Source organism: Malaclemys terrapin, chromosome 1 (assembly GCF_027887155.1).
Source record: "Malaclemys terrapin pileata isolate rMalTer1 chromosome 1, rMalTer1.hap1, whole genome shotgun sequence".
NCBI classification, from domain to species: Eukaryota; Metazoa; Chordata; order Testudines; family Emydidae; genus Malaclemys; species Malaclemys terrapin.
The window spans coordinates 60,528,236-60,552,769 of NC_071505.1; the positions used below are offsets into that span (position 1 = coordinate 60,528,236).

At 42.2% G+C, this 24,534-nt stretch overlaps 1 protein-coding gene across 8 annotated transcripts in view; it reads left to right on the plus strand.

The window, feature by feature from the left end:
• Positions 1–1,256: 1,256 nt before the first annotated feature.
• The window catches only part of USP15 (ubiquitin specific peptidase 15), a 142,043-nt gene continuing 118,765 nt past the window's right edge, over positions 1,257–24,534 (plus strand). For all 8 annotated transcript variants that reach the window (XR_008444694.1, XR_008444693.1, XR_008444695.1 and 5 more), the window contains exon 1: positions 1,257–1,399. Coding sequence is in view for 5 of the 8 variants with exons in the window: in XM_054025313.1 (XP_053881288.1) it covers positions 1,311–1,399 (89 nt within the window). In the remaining 3 variants the exon portion in view is untranslated. The remainder of the gene's footprint in view (positions 1,400–24,534) is intronic.

A 24,534-nucleotide genomic window follows, 5' to 3' on the forward strand; every position in this document is an offset into this window, starting at 1 on the left:
TATATTGAATCCTTAAGTGAAGAGGACAAGAAGTGTTTGTTAAGGCAACTGAAAAAGTACACAGACTTGATTCTTAAAAATCCACAACAGTGACTTCTAGATTCTACTCAACCTCTAAATAGCGTTTACAGATCCCTGTCCTATAAAACACTATAAAACACTGACAGTTGAGTGGAGTGAAGCACATGGGGCTGCCATGTGCTCAGGACAGACAAGAGGATTTGAACACAGAGTGGAATATCATACGATGAATAAATGAAGATTAGACTTCAACTTCTTTTTATCATCACTATGCTATGTTTCCTGGGATGAAAGAAGTAGGAATTAATCTCTTGCTACTCCCAATCACATCAGCTATAGTTGAGTGTTCTTTTTCATCATTGAATAGAATTTTGCATTCTGAAAGAAGTCGACTTCTGCCTGATCCTGTGAATGAACTACTGAGCATATCACTTGAAGGAATGGAAGTACGGGACACACAAGACGCCACCAAAGATGAACACATTGCATTCAAGAAGTTCAACAGAGTTGTGCAAAATTATAAAAAGAAACCGAAGGATGTAGATATAATGCTTCATAGAAGACTGGAGTAGCCAACTTTAATATGTGTGATGATTTGAAAACAGGAGTTAAATCTAATAAAATGGTCATGAAACATTTTTCAGTGTTTACTATGGTGCCATACAGCCCACGTTCACCCTCACAATCTCACCCCTCATCACCCAGACCCCCCCCACCCCAATTCCTGGGGAAAACACTGGCTTTAGGGCAGCAGCCAGCTCTCCCCTCCCTGCCCTTTAGAGCTGCACTCTCTTTGGGCTTGCCAAGGACTGAGCTCGCTCTCTCCAGGGGTAGGGGCTTGGTTTTGCGGTCACAGCGCGCTCCCCGCCTATGCCCGCCCTTCCCCTCTCGCCTTCTCCAGCACCGGGACTCGATGGGCGCCTCGCCCGGCCCTCCTGTGGCCCAGGGACGGGCACCCACACAGGGGCGGGGCTCTGGATGGCAGCAGGTCCCGAGCCCAAGGGGCAGCGGCCAGCGCCAGGCCGAGGCGGGGCGGGAGTCCCCAGGGTGGTACCAGCAGGGCGCGCCGCCGCCGGCACACGCGGAGCTGAGCTGAGAGACCTCCCGCCCGCTAGGGGGCAGCAGCGGCTCCGGCGCCGCCAGCTCGCGCGCGGTCTCCCCTCTTGTCCCCGCCTTCGGGTTGCGGTTGCGAGGGGAGGGCGTCTCCCCGGTTGGCGTCACTCCCAGCATGCATCGCGGCTCGCTTCTGCCCCTGCTGCCGCCGCCGCCGCTGCCGCCGGGGGGAGAAGATGGCGGAGGGAGGCGCGGCGGATCTGGAGACCCAGCGCTCGGACGTCGCGGCGCTGCTCAAAACCGCCCTGCGCAAGGGCGACACCTGGTGAGGGAGGGGCTGGGCCGGGGGTGGGGCTGGGCCCTGGGTGAGCGGTGCGGGCGGCTGCCCACCCCCGGGGCTGCTGGGCTGTGAGAGGCAGGGAGGGGCCGCTCTGGGAGACAGGCTCCCTGCTGGTAACCGGGGCGGCCCGACCCCGCACTCGGCCTCGGCGGGGGGCGCTCACTGCCCGCGGGTCCCGGGGGGGCAGCACAGCGGGACGCGGGAGCGGCTGAGCCCGGGCTCCGGTGGGGGCGGGGCAGCGGCAGCGTTAGCCGGCGGCGCTGACTCTTCCTGTGTCCCTGAACTCTCTTTTGGGCCTGGCCTGAGCCCATGAGACCGCCATGGCCCTATGGGGCCACCCTGGGCAGCTCGCTCCTGCGGCTCTAGTGTCGGGCCCGGCTGGGCGGGCGAGTCCCGTGTGCCCAGGACAATGAGAAGTCTGGCACTGCAGGAGACTTGGCCGGCCCCGGGAAGAGGATGATGAGCAGAGCCCGATCCCTTCCCCTCGGTAGGTGCCTGTTCCATTGTTCAAACAGAAACCGGGGAAACGGCCCCGCCTTCCCTTTCGGGCAGTGACACGCTGCATATTTGCCAGGTGCAGCACCCAGAAAAACCTCCCCGCAATCATACTAGGCCTCGGGTCAAGCTTCTTGTTATCACTCCATAGCGTCAGCTCTCTGAAGGTGCCAGCAGACAAGGCTGTTTAGTTGTAGCTTGAATCTGTTTTTTGTTGTTGTTGAAAAAGGTGTTTTGTGAAGTGTTTCATCTTTAGGTTGCAGCTTGTTAATTGTCAGTAGATCATACAAACTGTCCTAGGTATCTTTCATGCTTGTAAAGAAAGAGGTAGGTCTAGTGACTCCATTTATTTACTTGGTGTTCAGTTACTGAGAATTCTCAGATTTCTGGTTCTCTGGAAACTGTCTCACAAGTAAGACAATTTTAAAAATTCTTGATACTTCGAGGAGGACTAATACCTTCCCCCCCCCCCCATTCACACTCCCACCTTAGCCATGAAGTGTCAAAATTTGTATTTACTTAAAAGTAAATTTGATCTCTAAGAAGTAGACCACCTACATCATTTTGACTTAATATGTCACCACTCAGTGTTCTAATTCTATAAAATATGGTATTTAATGGTGGTGCTACTGTAGCATGTGTCAGAGCCATACATATATTCGGATGCATTATTCAAATAGAGTGCTGAGCGGTTATTCATTTCTTGGCATAAGAACAAGTTGGTCTTAAATTCTGCACAAGTAGAAGTATCTAGAAAAAGGGAACAAGTGTATTTAACAAAGTAGTAATACTGAAAATGAGAAATGATGGTTATTAAAAAAATTCTAGTTTGAGAGAGTTTACTGGTCACAGTGGTACTTCTTGTGTTAGTGCAAGGAATTACTCAAACTAGGAGTGTTCAAAATGGAAGAAACTCGTTTAACTGTGACGGTAATATGGCTGCAGAAACAGGAGGATAAAGATGGTAAGTTTAACAAAAGTCATGTTTTGAACATGTTTAAAAAATTCAGTCTATTTAGATAGATAATGTTTTCAGCTCCCAGCTCAGAGAGAGCCGACTAGGATGACAGTGTGGTCAAAATTGTTGCATTTTCCTCAATATATAATATCTGGGATTATATCTGAAATTTAGCATGATAGTAAAACAAACTTGTAAAAAGCCTGATCATTGTGAGAGGCTGAATAAGTACAAAATGAGTATGAACTCTCACTGACATCAAATGTTCAAACAGTAATATTGTGGTAAGTTGGCAGACTTAGTGGGTAGAACTTTTTAAGCTAATTTGAGCTAACTTTTTAAGGCTTCACAAAACAGGGTATGCCTTTACTTCATACTAAGTACTTATTCAGAAAAGATTGGGTAGTGGCTTCTTGAGCATTATTGTTATAAACAAAAAAACGGTCTGAAGAGAGCAGCATATCACAATTCAGGACTTCAACAGTCATTCACACAAAATTAAGTGATACTGAAAAAAAAATGATACCATGTTCTATTCTGACTTATTCTGCTTGGGCTTGTTGACTGATATACCCTGGGTAGCATACCTATATATTATGCTGATAATACTACCCACGATATATGTGTCTGGTATTTAAATATACATATTATTAAGCAGTAGTATAGCAGTTATGTAGCTCAGATTGGCTTGTACCTTTGTTATAATCCTGTAAATTTATGCTGAAGTAAACCTTGGCTTGAGTAGCCAGGAAAACTGTAAGTATAGGACATGTGATTATTTCTTTATGGCAACAGGAATTACACATAGGAACCTAGGAGGTGCCTTCACTCTCCTTATTACCTGGAATGCATTTGCTCAGAACAAAGATAAGGGTGCATCATGACCTGGAGTACATGGTTTCAGAAGAAAAGACAAAGGGTATACCATGGTACCAGAAACAAACAAGGTAAAGCTAATTAATTAAATCCTGTTTCAGGTGACTTATATAGTACCTTTAACAGGTGAATAGGTAGGGTATAAAAAGATGGCTTTAGGGATGTGACTTGGGGAGCACACCTTCTGCATAAGGTGAATGTTACATGGGGCTGTACAGGACTGCTCTTTGGAGACTGGTATCGCATAGAACCTTTTTCTTGTACCATATTAATAAACCTGACTCACATTGGTCACCTGGTGATTTTTAAAATAGGACACAGATACTTTCCCCAAAATACATATACTGTACAAATTAAATTGATATCAATACCAAGCTACAAAAACTTTTTTCTCTTATTGACAGTTTTATTGCTACTCCCAGTATAGTGAAATTTACGAGACTGGTTAATTTCAACTTTGCCATTTAGACTCTTGTGGACAGCAGAATTCTGTTGCTGCTTGAGGAAAGTGCTAGAGTAATCCTGATGGGGAGAGAATTCCAAATGTGGATGATGGACGAGAGGTAGATTATTGAGACCATCCTCCCCACACACTAGGACTCTGGTGTTAGAGTTGTGAATACCTGAGCTGGGAGCATCTGAAGGGAAAAGACAGGCTTGCATGTTTTCTTCTAGCACACAGAGAATGGTGGTTGAACATGCATATTTCAAAACACTTACTAGCCAGAGGCTTATGTGAAATAGGGAGTTCCCAAACAAGATCCAAAGATAACATCCTTGTAAGAATCCTACCTCTCTACTTCCTCCTACTTGGATGTGAAGTGTAGTTGTTCCCCATGTAGGTACTTATAGCTTGTGATCGAGTCACCCATTAACCATCTCTTTGTTAAGCTAAATAAATTGAGCTTTTTCATTGTATCATTATAAGGAATGTTTTCTTAGCCTTTAATCATTCTCATGGCTCTTCTGTGAACATTCTCCAATTTATCAACATCCTTCTTGAATTGTGGGCACCAAAATTGGACACAGTACTCCAGCAGTGGTTCAACCAGTGCCAAATACAGAGATAAAATAACCTTCCTACTCCTTCTCAAGTTTGCCATTTATGCATCCTAGGCTCGCACGAGCTCTTTTGGCCACAACATCACACTGGGAGCTCATGTTCAGCTGATTATCTGCCACAAACCTAAAGCCTTTTTCAGCATTGCTGCTTCCCAGGATAGAGGGCCCTCCTGTAAGTATGGCCTGCATTCTTTGTTCCCAAATACATACATTTACAATGAGACATATTAAAATGTGTATTGTTTGTGCCTAGTTTACCAAGTGACATAGATCAGTGACCTGTCCTCTTCATTATTTAACACTCCCCCAGTTTTTGTCATCTGCAAACTTTCACTGAACATTAATCTGGAATGAGTAGAGATTGCGTAATTTAATTAAAACGTATTCCATAATTTCTGAGACTTTCAAACTGCTGGAAAGGGAATAACGTGACCTTTGTGGAAGTTTCTTCCTAACTCTGCCAGTTAATGGTTGGTTTATGCCCTAAGGCATCAGATTTTAAATCCCCACTTAAAAAAAATATATATAACTAATGTAATAGTAGATATTCTCATAGTCTAGACAAATGTCTAATCCTTTTATTTAAATTCTGATCTCTTGGTCTCAGTAATATTGTGGCAGTGAGTTTCCAATGTTTTTTTTAAAAAGTATTTCCTTTTATTAGTTTTTAAAGTGCTGCCATTTAATTAAAATCTTATTATGAGTGACGGTTAATATTCATTTTTAATAACTTTCTTATTACCTTATCTTTCCTATCTCTTTTCCCATCCCCCTGATGTCACTATTGAAGTCACAACCATACACCTTTTCTTTCAGCTCTGTAACCTTGATACATCCTTGATTTATTCCTACCGCAGATCCAAGCCATGTACTGATCTTGCCAATTTTTACTCAGTAGCATTTATAATAGCTGACCATTTCTTTCTGTCCGCACCACTGGAACTTCTTGTCTCATCATTTTGTATCATGGTTACTACAATCTGCTATTCCTTGGTCTCCTTGGTATCACCTCCATTGTTTACAAATGTGGGTGTGAAATTAATCTTTCTTGCCTGTTGTGGCATCAGTCCTTACCCCTTAAATCCCACCTTTGGTTTCCCGTTTCTCATCATAATCAAGCTCAGGTTTCTTGTCCTTGCCTGCAAGGCTCTTCACAACTCTGATTCTTATCATGTTGCTCTCTTCTCTTCCAGTGACATTGTCTCAGCCACAGCTATGTCCACTGCTCGTGGAAATGTCTTCACATTTTTTTAAGCTGTTCCTTTATGCACAGAGTGCTTTCCCATAGCTAGATTGTAAGGCCATTATTCTTGCCTTCACGTTTCTCCCCTATGTATACCATTAATACCGGCTGCCTGGGATGCCAAGGAGAATCACTGATGCTTTATTTTAAAAAGTGATTTTCTCTATCCCCCCCCACACCTTTTTCCACCACACCCTCTTCATATGTGCCGAAAGACAGATTCCAGAGCCTACTGTATCTGATCACTTCAGTGACGTTCAGCTCTTCAGTCTCAGCCAGAACTTGCCTTTCCCTCCACACTGCCACATGGCAGTGTGCATGTATGTCATGGTCTTCACTTGCCTGTGCTCCTGCTGTCTACAACTATGGCTGCAAAGAGCCTGTCTTCTCCCATGCACCAACACCTGGACACCGTTCTCACCATTCTACCAGAAGTCATCTCCTCCCTCTGATGGTGGAAAGACCCACTGCAAGTCTGCTCCAGAATGCCCTTCCTCCCATCCTCACTGAGAGAGACCATCATAACAGCTGGGGAGCCCACGTGGGAGATCACATGACACAAAGAACTTGGACCACTCAAGAAGCCAGGATGCACATCAGTGTCCTGGAAGTTTGGACAGTATGCAAGTCATGACATGCATTTTTACTGTCCATCCATTCTCATCATGTTGAACACCACCACTACGATTTACTACATAAGCAAGGAGGCACAAGATCCCCAGCGCTGTGCATGGAAGCAGTGCACCTCTGGAAATGGTGCATTGTACACTGTATCCTCTTGTCAGTGTCCTACCTACCAGGCACCCAGAATGTGATTGCTGAAGCACTCAGCAGGAACTTTGCAACCAACCAAAAATGGGGAACTGCATGATACGGCAATTGTGGGCATTTTTGGTCAATGGGAAACTGGTCAGGGGGCTCTTTGCTTCACACACTGACCCCAAGTACATTCAGTCCCGCTCAAGGGGAGGATTCGGTGCCCATTCATAGGGCAATGCCCTGGTTGTTGACTGGCCAGACGGTATCAACTATGCCTTCCCTCCCCTACCATTCTTAACACATTTCCTTCACAAACTCCAGTGGGAGAGGGCGATGGCCATTCTGATCTCTCCATTCTGATTTCCTCTGGTTCTCCGCATGTCGAATCATCCTCCACTCCTACACCAATGTTTCCAGAACTGCTCTTTCAACATAACGGCAGACTCAGAAACCCCGATCCACAGATGTTTCAACTGACGTTTCACGCTTGGTTTTTGGATGGACGCCTCCAGTAGCATGAGAATATTCGTCGGCAGTACGAGATGTCCTCTCCAGCTACTGGAGAGGACTCCACAAAATGATTCTACCAAGCTGACGGGCCCAGAAGTGAAACATGCCTAAACAGAAAGGTCTTGCCCCCTAAGCTGTGTGCATCCTGATGCTCTTAGACTATTTCCTCTATCTGAAGGCCTCAGGACCTGCTCTCAGCTTCATCAGAGTGCACGCAGTGGCAATGAGCACTTTCCACCCTTTGGTGGAGGGAAATTCAGTTTTTACCCACTCTTTGACTGCCCAATTCTGGAAGGGCCTTGTATGTAAATACCCACCCATTCAGCCTATCGCTCCGCAGTGGGACCTCAACCTAGTCCTTAGGTCTTTAATGAAATCTCCCTTTGAACCACTGGTCGCCTCCTTCCTTTTTCTTCTTTCCATGAAGGTCACTTTGCTGGTTGCTATTCTCTCTTCAAAAAGGGTTGGCCAACTGGGAGCCATGATGGTAAACCTCCCTTTTACTCTTTCATAAGGACAAAGTTTCGCTGCATTTGTATCTATCAGAAGTGGTTTCCCGCTTCCATCTCAGCCAACCATACATTTGCCAATCTTCTTCCCCAAACCATACGCCATACATGAGGAATGACTGCTTCGCTCCCTTGGTGTCCTTAGGGCCTTGGCCTTTTATCTTCAAAGGACGAAGCCCTTCTGGAAGTCTTAAATTATTTGTTGCCATAGTGGAGAGAATTAAAGGGAAGGCCCTCTCCACTCAGAGAACCTTAAAGTGGGTCTCAGTTGATAGCAGAGCGTGATGCACCCTATCAGGACGGTCTCCACCAGGTTGGATACGGGCCCATTCTACGAAAGCACAAGCATCAACTACCACCGTGATCCACAATATGACCTCTGCAGACATATGTAAGACAGCCATGTGGAGTTTGGTACATACCTTTTCTTCTCATTATGCTCTACTGCATGATTCTGCAATGGATGATGTTAGAGAATGAGCAGGAGAACCCAGAGGCGGATTGAGCAGACGGGCTTCTTTATTGTGGTACTTGTTCCCCTTGACCCAATTGTTGAGTAAGCATGGAGTTAATCACATCACGCTCTCTTATTTGTTAATATGTAAATACCCACAATTATTACAACATCCCCAAAACCCTTATTTGATAATATGAATGCCAATATAATGAATAGTAATAGCTATATACTGAATCTAATTATACCCGCTCCTGTTTACAGTATTAAACATATTGTACAGACATTTTTACCTTGAAGATGCATTTCTTTGCAGTAATTGTAACCATAAGTTCCCTTTATCAGCAGTTCACCGGGGAGGGAGGGGCTATGAACCCGAGCTTGTTTATGTAGCTGGGAAAGGAAGGGAGGGGGGAGATGATACTTTACACAGGGTATTCTTTAGACACCCACATTTCTTACGCAGCTGCAACGCTTAACAAGCAGAAGGGAAGGGAAAGGGATAGCACTCTATCTATTAAGCAAAGAGACAGTGTCTGCCTGTCACCTCCTCCATAATACCATGCCAGCAGTTACCCAGGTCTTTACTTAACCCTGACGTAGCCCAACATTCCCCCACTCTCTTCAAAGAAGGGCCCAGGCGCCTCTCCTTCGCACACACTAGACAGCATGGCACTTGGGCTGGAGGACCTGGCTCCAGTTAGCCTGATACCTTGGTCCACCGGTCATGCTACGGGGAGAGAGAGAAGGCGGGTCATAAAAGGGGTACGCTGCTGAATTTACAAGTATGGCTTTTGGGGAGAGACTAAGGCAGCACATAATCTTAAGCACCCCATGAATACGATTGATAATACAATTAATATGAATAACATCCCTACAACATGAGTAATATGAACAAGAAGCGAATGAGTGTTCATTAGGCCTGTCCGAAGGGCACAGGTTACATCAGTCTAAGTACAATCAGCAGGCAGTTTAGTAGCTAGTTGGAAGACATTCATTCCTCGAAGGGCCTGGGCTTCCAAGACCCACGTTCGGCATTGCTTGGCCTGGAGTTGCCCCTACAGTGTTCATGTCCTTATGTCCATATCATGAGTCCATTGAATATTTACAGAGAAACTGGGTATTTTCCAAACCAGCTCGACCACTTGGTATGGAATTGGCTAATATCCTGGTTCGATTGTCCACAGCAATGAGTTCCATAGATTCATTTATGCATGGAAGTTCTGGTGGCAGCATGTAGATGTGTGCAGGTCTTGGTGCACTTGTACTTTTTAAGTGTTGTTATATTACAGAATTGTGCATACTCCCAGCAGAAAACTTTATACCCTATATACATGACACCTAATTGTCCACCCCTGGCACAGGTTATTGGGTCTGGTCTCTTATTGCCATTGGGGAGGAGCACATTTAAGTATTTCTTTGGAGAAACAATTACTTAACTGAATTATTGTTTATTTTACACCATTTTATTCTTTTTATTTATTTTCCAGTGAGCTCCTTCCTTTCTTATTTTTATAGGGCTTATGGGGATCACCTTAGTTGCCATCTTATTCCAAGGTACCACTGCAACTATTACCCAGGTGCTAGCCCCACTAGTTGAGCATTTTGCATTTCCATACACGTTTTTTCCCCAGATTTTATACACCCCAACCCTGTGGTTCCTACTACCCATAGATCCCTTCTGCAGCAACAATTTCATGTGTATTCCCTCACCCACCAATTAAATTGTTGCTTCAACCCTTCTATGTATGTGCTGCAGTTGGGGTGTACCAGGTCCACCCACCATTCGTTGGGGTGTACCACCCATCCATGTAATGGACTGAAAGGACACATTGACGAGCTTTGGTTGCATCCGCTCCCACATGTTTGCCCATAAGGAAGTATTTCCAGTTCCAGGCTGTGGCCAGCTTAAATCAGAATTCTTCCAGCTTGGCATTCATATTACTTGTAGGGTTATATTCTGCAAAGCGGTTAAATTGTTATATTCCCAGCATCCCGGGGAGACTTCATGCCCAGTCTGATATGTACATAACTGCAAGCTTAAGGATTGTTCTCTATGGAGGTACCATTATGATTACACATGTTAACACCACACCCCAGTTGTGGAACCCCATAATCCAAAGACCCCAGGAGGCCAGAGAGTTATATTTTTTTGGGCCCTTCATGATAAACCACATGTCTGGATGACTGTTTCCCACTGTCATTGATCATGACATATCCTAAGGAATATCATACAATATTTCCTGATAAATTTGATATTTTCCACTGGCTTAGGATTCCCCCTTCCAATCCATACACCACATACTGACATTGCCAAATTCCCATGGGGGGGCTAGTAGTACAGTTTTCCACGGGTAAATTCTTGAAGTCCTCATCTACCTTATTACCCCCACTTGGGGGTGTAACAGTTCACGTATTTCCTCCCATTGCTGGATTTGGGTAGGGCTTACAATAGTAAGAATAGCAGCAATGATTGTTCTATTCCAGGCCAGGGCATCCTTGTTTTCCCTTTGTGGGTTCACCATGCAACAGAATTTATTCATTCCCATTTTTAACCCTATTCTGTGCCTTTTTATTTGCGTACAATAAACCCATTTCCGTCCTCCATTTTCTGTCCCCAATAGCAGCAGGCTAGGCCCCAACTGGTCAAAGACTAGGTAAGGAACTCTCCATTTAGGAACTGGGAATGGATGGTGTTCTCCTGGAATGGGGTACGTCATTTGATTTTTTCCCCCCCCCGATGGGTAGACCGAGCTCTCCGTGCACTGACCCTTGCTGCTATATGCATTAACCCTCCTCGTATAATATTCACCAAAATAATGGTAATAACAAGACAAACAACACAAAACATGCAACGCAATTTTTTGTTGTGACAGTAGACCCATGGTGTTCTGAGTTCTTCCACTGGCGCCAGCTTGCCCATAGAGTGTCTGAAAAATAAAATTAACATTTCCCAGCCCCTTGGTGGGGACAGATTATTGCTTAAAAATACCCCTTAATTTTATAAATTGTTTTGCTGACTGCAGGAAAAACACAAGAATTACCTCCATACTTTCCTTGTTTTGTTCTATAGGCGTTCTAGGTTTTTACCCTTAAAGAGAAAGGGTGAATTATGCCACTGTTCATTTATGAAATTTCATGAGGTTGTGTACCTCAGTTTCCCCTCTGGTACAATAGACCAGGTCTGTAATGGTTTTTCTGCTGTGCCAAGCTTTAAGTTTATTCACAGGTAATAGCTGAGAGGCAGTATTACCATGAGACCTTTGACATGAAATTTGCTTTCAATTATTGTTTTTAGCATGCTTAAAAATTTCCCTCCAAAAATCATACACATTATACATTGGCATGGGATTACTCACTAGCATTTATTCCAAGGTTTAACATTGTGACAGTCAGATTACTTAGAGCCACTTTAAGGCTCAGTGTTGTACATCTCACCCCTGCAGTTGCTCCAGAGGGGCATTGTTTTTTCATTGTTTTTGTTCCCCTCCTGGAGTTCTTAGCTGCTATTTATTACCAAAAAAGGGATCCAGAATCTCTACACATTGTTCTGGCTGCCCCAGCCAGGAACATACTCTGTAATCCTTATTTAAAAATATATTATACTCTAGAAAAACATGGAAGTACCCAAAAGGTTATATGCTAAATATCAAAGCCACATCACACTAGCTGCCCCTGTCTAGCATAAGGATCTGTCAGTGTTGCAACTTTGAGAGATTCAAATGGAGTTTTAGTGGCATTGGCTTTTTTAATTAAAAAAACAAAACAAAACCAATTTATTTTAAACCTACAAGCAGGATTTTACAAACCATGAGTATTGATTCAAGTCCTTAAAAACATCACATAATTACACACAAAGATTCTCACACACAAATTTTCTTTTGCCCAACACCACCTACACTGCTTTTATTATTTTTTATACAACTGTACCCCGATTACACTCCCATCTTGCACAACTAGAGACAGTCAAGTTAAGTTCCAATAGAAACCCCTTACATTCCTTTAGTAATTTTGATTAACTTGTCCAGTAGTCAAATTATATAGATCAGAGTATCTGGCTGCTTGCTGCCTGCAGCAGTCCTTTACAGACCATTTCTGTGGGAAAAGGGCCCATTTTCTCTCAGAATAGCTATAAAGGCTCCTGAAGTCAAAAACACGGTGGTGGTAGTAGCCACCTGACCCCCTTTGTAATTTGTTTAACTACCAGTGTTCCATTCAATGTGACTGTACCGAGTTGCACATATATTACATTAACATAAATGGATTTTATTCTTAAACCACAAACTCCCCTTTTATAATACCACAACTGTTACTTTTTAATATTTTTACAACCGTTACCTTTTAACATTTCCACAACTCCCAACCGTTTACTTCCCTCCAAAGTCCCCCCAAACTTTGTAGTATTAATTTTTATAACAGCTGCTTGTAACTCTTCATTTACTTTAAATTACTTACTAGTGCATTCAGTTTTTTAAGGTGGGACATTTTGCCTGTAATGACATAGCCATCTTGCAACACACAGCTGCCTCATCCTGTGCTTCCTTTACCTTGGGATTATTTAAAAAGGCAGTAAAACATTTGTTTCCATGGTCACCCATGGACCTTTTACTCTAAAAAATATCAGTGGAATGTAGCAAACTCTGTCCTGCTTTGTCCAGACTTTTTACTAAGTATCCAAAGTACCGTCCATTAAAATGTCAAAAAAACAAAGTGTGTGTGTGTGTGTGTGTGTGTGTGTGTGAGAGAGAGAGAGAGAGAGAGCGAGAAATGGAGGCCGGGGATCAAGAATTTTGCTTTAAGGCATCTCCTTGACCCTTCAGGGTCAGGTTCTTTGACTTAAAATGATTAAAATTGTCCATACATTTTCAGCTATTCTGACTGCAAGCACACTGTGATGATTTACCATGTGCTGTTCCCCAGCAATTTGCTGCAGAGTTTCCACTTTGCTTTTAAGACTGGTAACCTCCTCCCATAAACCTGACAGACCCTCACATGGAGCTTGCAACAAAACAGCCTTTTTAATAAATAAATAAATTAAATCCTGGGAGCACTTGGATGCCAGGGAAGCTCCCACCCACCCCTGGATGGCTGGCCAATCCTGACAATCCCCGGGGTGGGTGGGGTGCAGCATAAGGACTCCCCCATTTCCCCACCAGTTTATTAATAACACCTTAACCGGGGTTACAGTAAAGGGCCCATTCATCTTACTCACTGAATCCATGGGAGACGTGGTGATCAGGCATGACTCTCCCTTGGGATCCTGTTCGTGACGCCAGATGTTAGAGAATGAGCAGTCTGACCAAGAGGCGGATTGAGTAAACGGGCTTCTTTATTGCAGTACTTGTTCCCCTCGACCCAATTGTCGAGTAAGCACGGAGTTAATCACATCACACTCGTTTGTTTAAGTTAATATGTAAATGCCCACATTTATTACAACACCCTCAAAACCCTTATTTGATAATATGAATGCTCATATAACGAATATTAATAGCTATATACTGAATATAAATATACTCGCCCGTTTACTGTTTTCAGCATTAAGCATATTCTACAGACATTTTTACCTTGAAGATACATTGTTTTGCAGTAATTGTAGCTACAAGTTCCCTTAATCAGCAGTTCACAGGGGAGGGAGGAAGGGACCATGACCCCGAGCTTGTTTATGTAGCTGGGAAGGGAAGGGAGGAGGGAGATAACACTTCTTTACACAAAGGGTATTCTTTAGACACCTGCACTTCTTATGCAGCTACAATGCCTATCAAACCTTAAGCAGAAGGGAAGGGAGAGGGATAGCACTTTATCTAATAAGCGAAGAGACAGTGCCTGCCTGTGCCTTCCTCCCTAATACCATGCTAGTGGTTACCCAGGTCTTTACTTACCCCTTACATATCCCAACAGATGCCTCATTCGGCACAGCGATCTTCCGTTCCATAGTTCCGTCATCTTCCTTGCACCCTCCTAGCTAGGTACTGCTTGTTGATCACTCTCAGTGGAATACAATAGAGATCATCACTCGAAGAACAAGAAGAAGGGGAGGTTACTTACCTGTAACTGGAGGTTCTTTGAGATGTGTGGTTCCTATCTGTATTGCAACCCCACCCTCCTTCCCCTCTGCTGCGGATCTGGTAGATCTGTGGTGGAGAAGGAACTTAAGTTGTGGTTGGGCTGCCTGCCCTTTATCGCCTTGGGTGAAACCATGAGGCGATACAAGTGCTCATGGATGGACCAACGGACACTACTACTTTGAAAAGCTTTGGCTCGGGGCTCATACACGTAACCCTAAGTGGTATACAATAGGGATCACATATCTCGCAGAACCTCCAGTTACAGGTAACTAACCTCCCATGATGCGTTGGGTTAGGGCAGTCAAAGATGGTTCATCGTAATGCTGGTCACATCATTCCCTTGTGTGCCATTGATAAGGTTAAGGTTCTGTCACGGGTATTTTTAGTAAAAGAGACAGGTCACAAGCAATAAACAAAAATTCATGGAAGCCTGCAACCTGTCCCTGACTTTTACTAAAAATACCCTGGGGCAGAGTGCTGCCGGGGCTTGCAGCTGCTCTAGCCCCACTGCTGATCCTGCAGCAGGGGCTGACCTGGGCCCAGGGGCCGCTGCTCCAGTCCCAGAAAAAGTCACGGAGGTCCCAGAAAGTTCTGGAATCTGTGACGCTTGTGACAGAATTGTATCTGTACCCATTGGCTATGAAATGGATGTGTCTTAACTGTGTTAGCCTGATGAGCCATTAGCTCGGGGGGGGGGGGGGGGGGGGGCTTTCAATTCTAAAGCGCTTATCATTCATAGATCTCAAAGTAGGTTGTGTTGCTGTAAAAGTACTTAGCTTCACAATTGCAACTATTATCTATATTTGATTGCATAAGATTATTGTGTGCTCTGGATGGCCCTGTTCTAGTTCCCATTTACATCAAGGGAAAGATTCACCTCGGATTCCGTGACTTTCTGCAACCTCTGTGACTTCTGCAGGGGCCAGTGTGGCTGACCCCAGGGCTGCCAAAGCAGCTGGCTCTGGTGGCCCTCCTGGACAGCTACACCAGCTGCTGCTCTGGCGGCTCCAGGCAGCAGTTCCTGGCTGGCCAGAGCAGCAGCGCTTCACTGGCCCTGGGCAGCGGGCGCTGGCCAGAGCAGCGGGCACCCGGGTTTCCCTTCCCTCCCCTGCCCTCCCCGCCCCCCCCAGATTTAATCACAGGTGTAAGTCATGGACAGGTCACGGGCTGTGAATTTTTGTTTATTACCCGTGACCTGTCCATGACTTTTACTAAAAATACCCGTGACTATATCATAGCCTTAATTATAATATATACAATATTCAGTTCTGTAACATTTAGTATACATATTTGACTAACACAATTCATTACACAGTTCTCTAACATGTTTGCAGCTCGTTACTTCTGTAGAGAGTTAGGCACACGTCTTTTAAGAACTTGAAACAAGTGAAGAGATTAGTTAACCATAGTTTCTCCTAATTATACAGTAATTTAAGTTAACCTTGACATATACATAAACAGAAATTTAAATGTAAACAAATATTATTTGTTTTTAATATTTATTATGGAATATTAAATTGAAATCCTGCAAGAACAAAGATTAGATGTTGTTACTTTAAACATGAGTCCCGTTGTACCTCCAGCAGTACAGTTGTGATAGTTTGTCTTTGTTATCCCAGTATTGCTTCATCTGTACTTGCTCAGAGTAAAGGGGAGGACAGGGGACTAGCTCTCTGGACAGTTTGCACAGTTTTGCTATTGAAAGTGAAATGTATCAAGTTTAAAAGGTGCTTCTCCCAGTGGCTCAATGTGGTGAAGTCAGTGAATTTGCATAAAGTAGCATCTGTTATATATTCAGGCTAAGCCTTTTTGATTGTGAAATCCAGTGAATGACCTATCAGGCAGCATAAGTAATTCTTAATTTTTAAAAAATTGATCTTTAGATATTGCACAACAGCAAAATAGAATGGCAAGACATCTGGTCATATTATTTAAGTGTATTGGTATCAATTTCATATTAAGACAGACTGTGCAATAAGATGGTTTTGTAACCATTATTGGTACCGTACCAGCAATATGTCATTGATTCATAATGTACAGTAAACCTGTTTTCTTTATTTCTGAAAAACTGTAAGTCCACTTCAAAATGTTGAGGAAAAGAAATGAAGCAAAATCCTTCTTGTTAGATTTCAGTTATTTTATTTTGTTTACTAGGTAATGTCCTGGAATGGTGTATATTTGTAAAATTGTTACACATTAAAGCTTCTTGAATTTACCTTTTTACGTGCTAAATTTATTTTCTGTTTAAGAAATGGACGCATACATACAAAATTTGTGATAAACCCTCATTCTTGTATTGCTGTAAATTCAAATGAAAGAAACTGGAATATTAACATTTATTCCAATTTTGCTGTTCCTAATTCTTCCTAGTTGAGGATGTATACATATGCAATTTGCATGGGTAATATTGTTAGCTTACCCAAATATGGGATACGTTTGTATATAATGTACAGTCATGAACTGATAATTGTTTGCTAAGGTTATGAAAATTTGAGACTTCTAATAACTCATTTGACTTTCCTACATAAGTGCTGCGATGTTTTAGTCATCAGTATATGCAGAGTTATGAAAAAATAGTTCTAAAAATCTTATGCTTTTTATGCTATGTAGATAAGAATTAAATTCAAGTAATTGATGAGGCAAAAGGACACTGTTAGCCAGCCTGGCTAAATATTTGTAAAGGTATAATTCATCAATATATTGGAATTGGAAAAGGTTCAAAAAGGCAACAACAAAAAAATGATTAGGGGTATGGAACAGCTTCTGTATGAGGAGAGATGAATAAGATTGGGAATTTTCAGCTTGGAAAAGAGATGACTAAGGGGGGATATGATAGAGGTCTATAAAGTCATGACTGGTGTGGATAAAGTATATAAGGAACTGTTATTTATTCCTCATAACACAAGAACTAGGGGTCACCAAATGAAATTAATAGGCAACAGGTTTAAAATAAACAAAAGGAAGTATTTCTTCACACAATGCACAGTCAACCTGTGGAAGTCTTTGCCTGAGGATGTTGTGAGGGCCAAGACTATAACAGGGTTCAAAAAAGAGCTAGATAAATTCATGGAGGATAGATCCATCAGTGGCTATTGGCCAGGATGGGCAGGAATGGTGTCCCTCTAGCCTGTTTGCCGGAAGCTGGGAATGGGCAAGAGGCAATGGATCACTTGATGATTATCTGTTCTGGTCATTCTGTCTGGGGGCACCTGGCATTGGCCACTTTTGGAAGACTGAATACTGGGCTAAATAGAGCTTTGGTCTCACCCAGTATGGCCGTTTTTATGTTCTAATACACTCAAGTTCATGTTTATGCTAATACACTATATTTGTTTTAATGTCTTCTGCTTCTTAACTTCAGTTTGGTTTACAACAATTATGAAGAAATCTTGGCTGTTTCAAGCCATATTTGGAATGAGCATAGGTAAAATACTGTAAATTATTCGCATGTAACTTTGCAGAATACATTATTTTGCAGGGTATTTGTAATTTAAAAAATTCTTAGCCTAAAGGGGCAGGATAGTCAGTTATTTTTTGTCAAGGTCCAGATTTCTTGTCAAGTTATAGTCAAGGTCCAGACTTCAAAGAAAACAATAAAAAATTAATGATGAGAAACAAATGAAAAGATTTCGAGGTCTGTTCAAAAGCATCTGATGGTCTGGATTTGACCAACGGTCCACCTATTTACTACTTCTGCTAAAGACAATGTACAGTGTGGACTATAATAAAAATAATTTTAAAAACAGGATACCAAATAATACTGATGGAGGAAAGAGGAAGTTGAAAACTGTAGCCTTTCACTGTTAGTTTGTTGTTACCCATTCCTTTTCTGTAAAGAATTCCATGATATTATTACTTGTCTTTTGTATAGGGCTTTTCATGTTAAGATCATATAATGATTTTCCTATTAGGAGAGCTAGACATGAAGCATAACCTAGATTGCTTTTTAATAAAATACCATATTTGTACACACTCCATGGAAAAGTCTTTACTAAGATATATTTTACAAGCCATGTGTATGATTACCAGAAATCTACTGCCAGAAATACGTATGAAAGATGAGGATGGCAGGTGTTATCAGTGAAGTCCACGGGCATTTGTTGATAGTATTTGAAAAAAGGGTACTACTGGGATTTATGTGAAAATGCTTGAAGACTCCATGTTGTATTCCAGCCTCTGGAATGGCAGCAGTAGAATTGACTAGAGTCTTAATTACTTAATTACTTCCCTGTAGTATTTGATGTCCTATTGCTTGATTATGCCTAACGGATGATGTAACATCCTTGCTACAAATCTTGCCAACGCTTACATGCTTAAATTTGTGCATGCGAGCAGTCCTACTGAACATAATGAGACCATTCACGAGCGTATGTTTGTGGGATTGGGTCTACAATTTTTTTTCTAAAATTCTGATTTTCCTTCTCTTCTCCTCCACTCCTCAAAGTCAGATGGTTTTTTTAATAAATATATATATATATAAAAAATGCCTTTGTTGCTTAATTCCATAGCTGAGTATGATAGGTTATAGTACAGATAATGTAATTCTGTCTTTAGCATAGTAAATCTTTCCTGATGAGGGATGGAAAATCATGGCATTTGGTTATACTCTTTCCAATATTCTTAACCTTACTGAAAAAAGTAGTATTTCATTTCTCATTTAAGAACAGGTGTTTATAGAGATGCAAAATTGCTTCTGTCATATGGTAATGCTGCTTAATAATTCAAAGTTGCTACTTTCACCATTATTGAAATTGTTTCGAGTAGTTTTACTATGAACTCTAGGAGCTGAAAGAAATTGGTGTGGATTGAACTTTCTAATTAACATTTGAGAATGATATTAATTTGAGAACTTATACATGCAATACCCCCAACTGGTTTTGTGCAGATCATGGTTTTTTTAAGCATGTGCAATTTATTTTCAAAATAGTTTGTTTTTAGTACACAAATTACTAAAAAAAAAAAAGTGTTTCGATATCAATAACACATGCATGTCAAAGTAGTGGTCAAACAGCAGTCATCTCAATTTTAATGAATTTTCCTCTTCCCTGTTACGTCTTTGGGTACATATAGACAGCAAAGAACTGTCTGGACTTCCAGGCGAGCAATGAAACAGCCCATTAGCCTGAGCCCTGCAAACCCGTGTCTGCTGGCATGGGCCAGCTGTGGGTTTTTCTCTGCTATGTAGACATACCTTTTGTGAAAAGAGTAATTGTCTGGGAAATAAGATCTCTCATTAGAGCAGTAGCTAAATCAAGAAGAATAAATATTCATTTTGGTAGGCCATGCTTGGAAAATAATAGTGGAGTCCATGACTTCGGACTATAGCATAATTAAATGTCTTTTCTGAAATATGTAAGGACCACTATTTAGAATTTCTTTTTCATGGAAGTGATACAAATTTTGCTTGAATAAAGAGTGTTGAATACGGACCTCTTTCTCAAATTACACATCCCTTTTTTTATTTAACGCTTGTTATTTGCAACATTACAGTTTCTCAATCTGGATCCTAAGTTTGCTGTTCACCAGGAAAATCATTGAACAAAGGTTGCTTTACTTGAAAATTATTGTGCTGCTTCACATTACAACCATGACATTAACTTGTAAATACTAAGCTTCAGAGCTAAAGTGCACACAAATCTTCTGATGCTTATAGTGCTCCTCTGTCAGAATTATTCTCCTGTCATATTAATCTTTAGCAGAAAAGGGCTTGCAAGGATGCATGCTGCCAAATTGTGATACAGATTTGGCAGAACATTCACCAATTTCAGTGATGTTTTGTAGCTGTCAACCGAATTTTTATTGTGTTGTAGAAAATATAGATTGTAGACTGTTGTATTGCAATCAATATAACTGACTGGAAAAAATAACTGAATCATCAATATTTATGCCCAATAGAAAATGTTCTGGTTTAATATTTCCCTATTTTTGAATGCTGGAATCGTTTATTACAAGTTTGGTCAGTTGCATGTGAGACAAAGAAATTCTCTGATCTGAACTGAGTTTCCCAGATCTATAATGATTAATATGGTCAAATACATCCCTGAGTTGTTTTTAAACTTTCAGATGCAATTTCATCAGACTAAGGTATTATATGTCTGCAAAAAAGTCTCCAAAATGATCAATATGTAGATTTGATAATTGAGCTGTTGTATTCACTTTGAGTTGCAAACAATCCAAAAACTTAAAGCATTTTTAGGAAATTGCTACTCTCTAACTTCTATGGTAGAACAGAGCACTGTGCTTTATTGGTTTAGTCCACCCAGTTTTATCCATGGTGGTAGTAGTAGTAGTATTTATGTTGTGGTTGTGCTCAAAATGTGCTTTGGGATACAGAGAATTAGTCAGATCCTGGACCAGAAAGCATCAATCTTAACAGAGCAGGCAGAGGGATACAACATCCAAGAAAAGTGGACAGAGAGAATACATGTTTCATTAGTTAGAGATCTCATTTTTTGCAGGTTAAACTTGTATTTCTCCATGCAACCTGATCATCTTCAATTCCGGTATCCTTATGCCCTACCGTCGTAACATTTAACTTTATTTCAGTATAAACCTTGGGTTCTGAAAAACCCAGCTATTTCATATTTTCAAGGAAAAAACTCAATTGTGTGCTTTTTAGTTTTCCTTTTTTCTTTCTTTACCACATTGAAGTGTTTATATGAATATAACATTTCAAATTTTTTTATACGTGAAATAACATTTTAATAGTATTCAAATTATAATTTACAGTTTTAAATTCAAGGGAAGGCTGAACAGATTCGTCTGATGTATAAGTTCAAACAGGAAGGGCAATGCATGGAGACTAGAGAGAATTGTGGGTAAAATTAACTGTCATTGGATGTTGAAGAAAAGAGTTGGTAGATTTGTGAATTGTTGGGAAGCTCTGCTTTACTGGAAATTCCAAAATTTGGGAAGGTAGGATATCAGATAACATGCTTCTATATAAAAGTGGTAGCTAATCTTTTCAGTATTTATAATTTTGAATTCACTCTTTCTCAGTCAAACTGATGCAAACCTGAAAGCTGCTGAGAATACTGCAAGTGGGCAATTAGTGTTCAGTGATTACCAAGCACTGGTGTAAGCATCACTCAAGATGCTTAAAGATGAAGTGGTTGGAAATAAAGGATTGAATAAACGGAACTAATGAAACCAGATAATATTTCTAGAATAAAATATTGAGATTTTTAAATAACAAGATTGAGAGATGGCTGTAGCCCTCGGAGCTTTGATCAGTGCCTTGCTGAAGGTCACAAGGCTCTAGCCCTTGGAGCTTTGGTCAGCCCAGCTGTGTGAAGTCTCTCAGGGTAGGTCTACACTGCAATTAAAAACCCGCGGCTGGCCCATGCCAGCTGACTGGGGCTTCTGGGGCTCGGGCTGCAGGGCTGTTTAATTGCATCAGCCCGAGCTCTGGGACTCTTCCACCTCGCAGGGTCCTAGAGCCCAGGTTCCAGCCTGAGTCCAGAAGTCTACACTGCAATTAAACAGCCCCACAGCCCAATCCCCGAAAGCCAGAGTCAGCTGACATGGGCTAGCTGCAAGTGTCTAATTGCAGCATGGACATGCCCTCAGTGGCTAATCACTCTCTGGTGGTGGTTGATGAAGCTGAGCTAATCAGAGAAGACTTGGTATAAAAAGTCACTTGCTAGGCGAATTCATGAGCCCCAAACAGAGGCAGCTAACAGGAGAGTTTTGGAAAGAACTTGGACCAGGAGAGTGAGAGGCTTTCCTTGCACGTTCAGTGATACGTGTGATATCAAGATGTCCAGCAGTGGAACCGTGGTGGTGACCTGCAGTGTATGTGCCATGTTCTCTTTCTGGCCTGAAGCCAGAAATTTCCTGTTCATAAAGTGCAAGTTGGTGGCTATGCTGAAAGAAATGATTCTCAGATTGGAGGGGCAAGTTGAGACGGTACTAACAATCAGAGATGCTGAAGAGTTCCTAGACATCCAGTTTCGGGAAACACCAGTACCCCTAGTTCAAGGAAGAATGGAGCTGGCCACGAAGAAATGAATGAGAGAGAGAGAATGTCAGCAAGGAGGCCTTACACTTGATAAACATCAGAAGCAAGAGGACCCAGCAGCATTCTGTATGGGTTGAGACAGATGAGGATAGTTAGCCTGTGGCCACCAGAAAAGAGAGAAGCAGGAGGAATTCCACACAGCTAGAAGTTTCAAATCGATATAGTTCCTCAGCATGGACTATGGAAGATACCTCTCAAGATCAAGCAGGTCCAAGGGAATGGAGAGAGATACAGGACAAAAGTGGATGACAGCTCGGCCCAACCGGTAAGAAAATTAGGCATGCCTGCAACGAGTTCTCCAACCATCCAAGGAAGACAGACGGTCTTTGTAGGAGATTCAGTGCTCAGAAGAATCAAAAGAACATTCTGCAAGGGACATGTGGATATCAGGACAGTGTGCTACCTCCCAGAGCCAAGACATGAGACCTCACTCTAAAGATTGGATAGGCATCTGAAGTTGACAGGAAAGGATCCGTTGGTGATGGTTTATATCCTATGAATCAGTGTCATCTGTGCTGATATCTCACAGATAGATGACTTCAGGAACTTGGAAGCCTGTTGAAAAAGAATGTCCAAGTCATAGTCTCTGAGATCCTTCTTGTCCCACAAGGAAAGAAAGACAAAAGATTATGGAAGTGACTTGCTGGCTAGGTAAGTGGAAGATGTTGGTTGTGTGGAAGATTGGTCAACTTTCTATGGGAGGAGATGACCTCCCCCTCAGAGGAAGGGAAGACCAATCTCCTCAGAAACAGGTAGTCAGAAGGGGGTTAAACTAGTACAAAGAGGGAAGTTATAAGCATTCAGCACAAAATTCAGATGTTGAGAACAAAATTATCAAGGAACCAAAGGATGTGAAAATAATTTCCTCTACACCAATGCTAGAAGCCTGGGAAACAAACAGGAGAAATTGGAATTGCTCATTTATGAGCATAAATTCAATCTAGTTGGTATTACTGAAACTTGGTGTGTTGATTCACACAATTGGAATGTTAAAATCAATGGTTATAACCTGTTTAGGAAGGATCAATTGGGCAGAGTGGGAGGTGGTGTGATGGGGTGGACTACACCCACAGGCACCCTGCTGTAGGCCTTGGTGTCTGAACATGGAAGAGCACTGAGGTAAGAGTGAAGCTTTGGTGAAGGCTGGGGCCAGGGAACTGAAAGCAATTTCATTAAAGGAACATGACAGTGCGTGGCTACTATTCTTTGAGTCCTTGGGCTGGGACACAGAGTAGTGGGTGGGCCCAGGTCCCCCCATAAGCCACCGGGGAAGTGGCCTACAATTGGACAGCGATTAAACCCCTAGAAGAGGATCTGAACTGTTAAGAGGCCCATCTGGAGAGCTGGGACCAGACCAGACCAGAGTGGGTGAAGAGTCTCCAGGGTGGTAGCCCTGGGGGCACACCCCCCTACCAGCATCAGGAGCACTTAAAGACTTTGTTGGAGTAATACCCCAGAAGGGGTCTGTTTGAGTTGTGTTCCATACATTGTGACTTGGTCGGAGGGCTCAGTCACTAGAAACAGAGAAACTTCAGAAGGGGTCACCACAGACTGAAAGAGGTGCAGAGACACACCTGAACAACTCTTTGTCAAAATGGCATTTCCTGTTCCAGAATCACTGATAACTCAGAAGACAGTTATCTTGAATGCTTATGCTCCATGTCCTAACAGATAAGCACATGATGGGGTCTGCGACAAACCACTAAATCATACTAGGAATCAGGATGGCCTCTTCCTTACATGCCTATCTAAAACGTGTAGGAGGAAAAAGCTGCATGATCATGGGGGACTTGAATTTGAGTGACATGTGCTGGAGGTCTCATGCTCCCAGTACGAAAACATTCTTGGAATTTCTAAACATTATAGGTGATGATTTCCTAATTCAAAAAGTGTTACAGCCATCACAGGGGAATTCTATATTGAACTGTGTCCTAACAGATAAAGAGGAACTCATCACAGACCTAAAAAATTAACGTTATCTTAGGAAAAAATGATTATGACTTGATCATGTTTATAATTGCAAGCAGAACAAAGTCCAGATCAGTAATATATATAGTTGTTGCTTTAAGAGGGCCAATTTCACAAAGCTGAAAACAACTATGAGCCAAATCAGCCAGGAAGAAGAATTTAATCAGAAAAATGTGACTGATAATTGGGAATTGTTGAAGA